The sequence below is a fragment of the Aegilops tauschii genome, chromosome 7 (assembly GCF_002575655.3).
Source record: "Aegilops tauschii subsp. strangulata cultivar AL8/78 chromosome 7, Aet v6.0, whole genome shotgun sequence".
Classification (NCBI taxonomy): Eukaryota; Viridiplantae; Streptophyta; class Magnoliopsida; order Poales; family Poaceae; genus Aegilops; species Aegilops tauschii.
The window spans coordinates 93,774,808-93,781,108 of record NC_053041.3 but is presented as its reverse complement, the minus strand read 5'-3'; the positions used below and the strand labels follow the sequence as shown (position 1 = coordinate 93,781,108).

At 47.7% G+C, this 6,301-nt stretch overlaps 1 protein-coding gene across 1 annotated transcript; it reads left to right on the top strand.

Moving 5' to 3' along the window:
* The first annotated feature begins 1,534 nt into the window (after window positions 1–1,534).
* LOC109752599 (vesicle-associated membrane protein 711) lies at window positions 1,535–4,531 on the top strand. Its single transcript, XM_020311498.4, has 4 exons — window positions 1,535–1,904; window positions 2,799–2,989; window positions 3,257–3,420; window positions 4,081–4,531. Exons 1-4 carry the CDS (start codon window positions 1,685–1,687, stop codon window positions 4,169–4,171), a joined length of 666 nt encoding a protein of 221 aa, XP_020167087.1. The 5' UTR covers window positions 1,535–1,684; the 3' UTR covers window positions 4,172–4,531.
* Window positions 4,532–6,301: the final 1,770 nt, after the last annotated feature.

Sequence of the window (6,301 nt, the reverse complement as noted above, 5' to 3'; positions counted from 1 at the left end):
ATTTGCAGATCGATCCGGTCACAGAGAATACCACAGAACTTTGAAGTAATGTGAATGATACTATAAAAATACTACATCCGTCCTGATTTATTGGCCCCCTTCGTATTTTATGTCAAATTTTGATCATAAATTTAACTAACAAAATATTAATGCATGTCATCAAAAATTATATCGTTGGATTCGTATTTGAACATATTTTTCAATGGTATAATTTTTTATAACATGCATTGACATTTTGTTAGTTACGTCTATGATCATAATTTGAACCTAAATACAAAGGGGGCCAATAAATCAGGACGGAGATAGTAATGATGAGACTTTGGACATGATAGGGTTTTGTACAACGGAAATTGCAACAAATATTTCTTTGTTCGGTGTCCCAGTGCTCCAAAAATGCCTCCTGCCATGGAAAGTGTGCCACCAACATGGGTTTTGGTCATGCGCTCGCTGATCGGAAGAGGTTGTCTGGCTTGATCCAGCCAACGATCATGTTTGAAAAGAGGTGGGGAACTTTGGATTGAAGAGGCAAAGATAGTGGGCGAGGAAACAGGGAGAGATTTAATGGGGGGAAATCGACAATGCCACCTGTTGTGTCGTAAATGTGACAATTTATGTTCAGCTAAAAAAAGATAACAAGTGTCAAAGTATTATGTATACCCGTTGCAACGGACAGGCAATTGCCTAGTGGACTTAAACAACATTTAACGGTAATGAATTATGTACCTCTATTGCTGGCAAGTTCTGCCCATATGCCACCAGCTCCTGCATGGTTCATCTCCTATAACATATGCCGCCAGAAGTTAATATGGGAAATAACAGAATATTGTTGAGCAGGGATTGTGATGAAAATTGGGTAACCTCGAATTGCAACCAAGATATGCATCAACATTGACGGTGGGGGGGTGGGGGGGGGGGGGGGGGGACAGTCCCCGCGTTCACAAGGGCATTTTACCGGCCACAAATGGAGCTTTGGAATATACGTGTGCATTGTTTTCGCTTGAAATGGGAATGGGAACCGGAACTGAAGATTATTGTGAGTCAGAAGTAGGCTCTGGAAATAGGGGAGGAGGGGGGGGGGGGGGGGGGTGCACGTCAGGCTAAAAATGCCCAAAAACGACGTTCCAATCACCCGGTTCGGTGCCCATCCGAAACTTTTACCGGCTGGTCACAATGAAAAATACCATATATTAGTATCATGCATATAATACTGTCGTACTATACTACCTCCACAATCCACAATATCATAGTTTGGTATCATAGTGCCTAATTCATTGTCACGCATACACATACTAGTAACTAAATTTTTTTTGGCAGGAATGAGTGTATGCCGTGTGCAAGAGTGCAGAGCACGTTGGAGAATTCCCGAGGACAGTTTTCTCAACAAAAACAAATAAATCCCAAGGACAGTAACGGGCCCGAGCCGGACTCCGTCTCCCCAGCCCAACGAACCCGCGCCCAACCGCAACAGCTCACGTCGGCTCACCGGGCCCAGCCGCCAATTAAACAACGGCTCCACCCAACCCGAGCTGTCCCTCGCTGCTGCCAGATCATCCTACTCCTACTCCTGCCTACCTACATACCCCGTCTCCCCTCCCTCCCTCCCCTTTCTCCTCCCCCTGCCCCCGAGGAAAGAAAGAAAGAAGAACAGAGTCCACACGGCAGAGGCCAGCGGCGGAGAAGCGGGATGCCGATCCTGTACGCGGTGGTAGCGCGGGGCGCGACGGTGCTGGCGGAGCACAGCGCGGCGGCGACCAACGCGGGCGCCGTCGCGCGCCAGGTCCTCGAGCGCCTCCCCGGCGGCGGCGCCGACAGCCACGTCTCCTACACCCAGGACCGCTACGTCTTCCACGCCAAGCGCACCGACGGCATCACCGCCCTCTGCATGGCCGACGACGCCGCCGGACGTAAGCCCCCCGCCCCTCCCCTCCCCTCCCCTCTCTCCCCCCATCTGCTCTGGTGCTCCGTCGCGCCAGAGCGGCTCTGTTGTTTTTTTCTTTAATCGAAGGAAGCGGCCGGGGTGGAGGGAATTTCGAATCTCTCTGGGGTTTTGGTTCCGTCAGCGGGGGAATATCGGAGATCCGGGGGAATTTAATGTGCTGCTGTGCTGGGGTTTGTCAGTACGCGCGTCTCCGGTCTCTGTCTGCTGCTGCTGCTGCTCGAGCCGCGGGCCTGCTGCAGGCCTGTTTTGGGGGATTGCTAGATCGGGTCAAACGGGGCAGATTGTTCGGATTGATTCAGGGCTCGCCAATTGCCGCTCGAGGATACATGGACTCCAGCGGCTGCCCCCCTGGATTTTGACCTCGAGGTCAAACGCATTAGGTGCTGTGAAAGGGCTACTGGTGTTTATCGTTTAGCTAACTCTAGCTGTCTGATCTTTTTAAAATCTCGGTCACCTCGAATTGCAAAGTATTATCGAGCCTAAGCATTCTAGTCAGGAAAATTGTGCAATTTCAGCAAAACTACGCTGCAATTTGTTCTCTGTTCCTTATTACATCGAGTGAGGTTGGGATGATGATGATATTGATCCTGAGGCAACTTTGGAGTAGATGACTTCTACTGTTTAAGCTAGGTTGTCTGGCTTGGCCACCTGGTATATAGCCCACCTCGTTGCTAAGAGCAATCTGCCAAAATCCCCAAGAGCAAATTGATTCTGTTATGTACTAACCAAATCTTTTCACATTAAGTATCAACTGACATCTAAAGGTTCATACCTGTAGTCTTTGTCTCTGCAGCTTACTATGCCCCTCTTGTGATATGTATCAGCTAGCAATCTCCTTATGAGCTTCTTTTTGTTGTAGGGCGTATCCCATTTGCTTTCCTCGAGGATATCCATGGAAAGTTTGTTAAGACATATGGCCGTGCTGCACTGACAGCTCTTGCTTATGCAATGAACGACGAATTCTCAAGGGTTCTCAGTCAGCAAATGGACTACTATTCAAATGACCCTAGTGCAGATCAAATCAACCGAATGAGGGGCGAAATCAGTCAGGTATAACCTTCTTTCTCAGTTGTTTTGTGAACACCATAGATGAAATGTTCTAGAAGTTAATATTGAAAAGCATATGTTCTAGAAGTTAATTGAGCTCATGCTGGCATTCTTAAATCTAGTAAACATGCAGTGGTCTGTGGAGTACTTGAACTGGCATTTTATTTAAGTTGCTAGTTGTCAGACTTGCATTGCTTCTGTGTCAGATGCATGTTACCCAATAGATTTGTCAGTTCAGAATGATACCTACTCTTCATTATTCTCTTGCAGGTTAGGAGTGTTATGATTGATAATATTGATAAAGTCCTTGAAAGAGGTGACCGTTTAGACCTATTGGTGGACAAGACTACAACTATGCAAGGAAATACGGTTCGATTCAAAAGACAAGCTCGCCGCTACAGAAGCACAACTTGGTGGAGAAATGTCAAACTCACGTATGTAGTCCTCTCCTATTAACTTTTGACACACATTTTTCATTCCATAAGTTACTATATTTGGTTCATGAACTTCTTTGCAGCAACCTTCTACACCCACCATAAACTTTTCCTAATTGTCCTGATATTCACTTCAATGTATACGAATTGACAGCTGCAAATTTGTTGTGATATTTGTTCAGTGAGCACTTTCTGACATGGTTCTATTTAGGATTAGTGAATGCAACTTTGTGGTTACTGTAGTGCTTTGAGTGCAACAAAGACTGGCCTGTATGTACTTCAGTACTTGTTAGTTCAATCAATAGCAAAGTGAGCAACATAAATTCTGACATAAATTGTCTTATGGTTGATTCAAAGACTGGAAATTGCTGCATGTGAATAAGTAGATGACACTGATATGTTCTGAATCATCTCTCAGTGAACTTGAAGCCATGTGCTATATGAACTTGAAGCGTAGTATGTTTAGTCTGAAGCTCCTCTGTTTTTTCTGTGCCAAGCAGCTTGCTCACGTAGCTTACACGACCTAACAGCGAATTGTATTTATATGCCAAGGGTGGCTACCTAAACCATTAGCTGTTCTCTTCATCGGCTGCCTTTTCAACCTCTTGTTGGCAAAAATAAATAAACATCTCATATATTTCCTCCTTTTTTTTCCTGCAGGGCCGCGTTGATACTCCTCCTGCTTGTAATAGTATACATCGCCCTCTTCTTCGTGTGCCACGGCTTCACCTTGCCGACTTGCATCAGGTGAGGGGGGCCAGGGGCATATAAATTCGCCTCGTGGTGTGCTTGTGTCCATGGCTTGCCTGTCTCCCAGCCCAGGAGAGCGACCGTTGCAGCACCAGTGCAACCAGTCGCATTGCAAAATTATTTTTTGTGTGTAGAGAGGAAGGGGAGGGACCTGAGCCTGCTATTTATTCTGTAATTGTGACGCCTTGGATTGTGAAGACTCCTTTTGGAACGTAATCGAGTGCCTTGCTCATTCAACGCTGGAGTGGGACCGTTGTGTTGTGTAGCCACCGTTGCTGTGGGTGGTTGTACATATATGGTTTCAGCAACTCGTATGCTGACATGGGTCCAGTCCAATAAGTATCATCTGTACAGGCTGCAACTATTTTGTTTCACCCGGCACGCCGTCCTCTTCATTTGCATCTTTGTGACCATCAGATCGTGACGCCGGGTGGATCAAAGGGGAATTTGCCATATTCGGATCATTGGAGACGCTTGACGCCGATCCTGTACCATGCAATATCGAGCGCCGTGCAAACAGGCTAGAAGCTTGCGGGCTTCGCTGCGCCCTGGACACACTGGCATCTATATTGAGTTTTTCATCGCATCGTACAAATTAAGTTGCCTTTGACATGGAGCTGCAATATGAGAGCTAGAGAAATATGAAATGGTTCTTACCAGCCTAAGAGCAACTCTAGCAGATGCGCCCGTCCCGCAAATCCCCGCAAAAATAAAATAAAATTGTGGCACCACAAGGGTTTCGATGGAACAGATCCTTTAAACTCATAAAGCAAATTTCTTGTGGTATGAGTTTACATGATCTGTTCCGCATTGGAGCCCTCCCGGTACTGCAATTTTTTTTGCAGCCAAATATTGACATGATCTCGAGTTCATATAGATGCACGAAATTCATAGAAAATAGGCATGCCACAATGGTTCACATCCAAAATTATGCGCAATCAAACAAAATACGACATGATCAAGCACAACCGGCCATGATCAGATCAAGCAACATCATTTTTGCCAAGATCGTCGCCACCACCACCGGCCATAGCATCACGAGCACCACCTTCATCAACAACGACCGAAGAATGAGCAAAGCACCACCACCTCCATGGTCATAACCTTCGCCACCACCACCTCCAAAAACCCCACCACCACCACCTCCACCTCCAAAACCACCACCACCACCATGGTTTCAACAATGGTGGTGGTGGTGGTTTCCCGTAAAAAAAACCACCACCACCACCATTGTTGAAACCAACACCCCCCACCCTCCCAACACCACCACCATGGCCGAAGTCACCCCCACCTCCATTACTGTGAGGACATTTCCCTACTTTGTGTTTTGGATGATGATGACAACCCTTTGTTGGTCTAATCTTGTGCTAAGTGCTTCAGGTTCTCGGTGATTAGGCTTACATCGGTTAGCTATTCTCTCTAGAAGGAAAAGATCGAAGACGGTGTTTTTCTACGTGTTTACCTCTTTGGTCGTAGGGAACCCGTACTATTAGGAGGGAATCCACATTGGAAGGAGTTGGGGGAATCATTGCACGTACACTTCTGCCTCACCCTCCTTTGCCTTCCTTGTTTTGAGAGAGAGAGAGAGAGCTCCCTTTCATTTTCAACTGCTTGCTGTGTTCTCCCAGCGGTTGTACCGCTCGTTCGAGCGGTTGTACCGCTGGCCCTTGGCACTAACCCAACCATCACCCCAGGGGTGATACCCTGGGGTTGAACAGCCCAATCATGACCAAGCGGTTGTACCGCTGCTCCCGGGCGGTGGTACCGCCACCGTGCTTAAAATTGGCTGTGGTGTGTCACTGGCAGTTGTACCGGCCAAGTACCGCTCAACAACCGGTCCGGTTTCTGTTTTGATGCGGTACTTGGGCGGTGGTGGCCCGGTTGGTCCGGTTGTGCCCCGCACACCGGTACCACCGGTGCCCTAAGCGGTTCTACCGCTTGGGACTTAGCCACCCAAGTGACCAGGGTCAGGCGGTTGCACCGGTGCTATACCACTCGATCACTGCACACAGGGGTGACACCCTACTGTTTCAAAGCGGTGATTGAGCGGTGGCTGGGCGGTTGTTCCGGTTGTGCTCCACAACCAGTACTACCGCCTGTCTGCCCGGTTGTATCGCTTGATAGGGTTTCT

What these genes read in the sequence shown, in the direction of transcription:
- LOC109752599 (XM_020311498.4), top strand. Translation starts at nt 1,685, where the DNA reads ATGCCGATCCTGTACGCGGTGGTAGCGCGGGGCGCGACGGTGCTGGCG. An exon ending in TGAGGGGCGAAATCAGTCAG is followed by an intron (nt 2,990 to 3,256) that starts GTATAACCTTCT and finishes ATTCTCTTGCAG; the next exon opens with GTTAGGAGTGTTATGATTGA. An exon ending in TGGAGAAATGTCAAACTCAC is followed by an intron (nt 3,421 to 4,080) that starts GTATGTAGTCCT and finishes TTTTTCCTGCAG; the next exon opens with GGCCGCGTTGATACTCCTCC.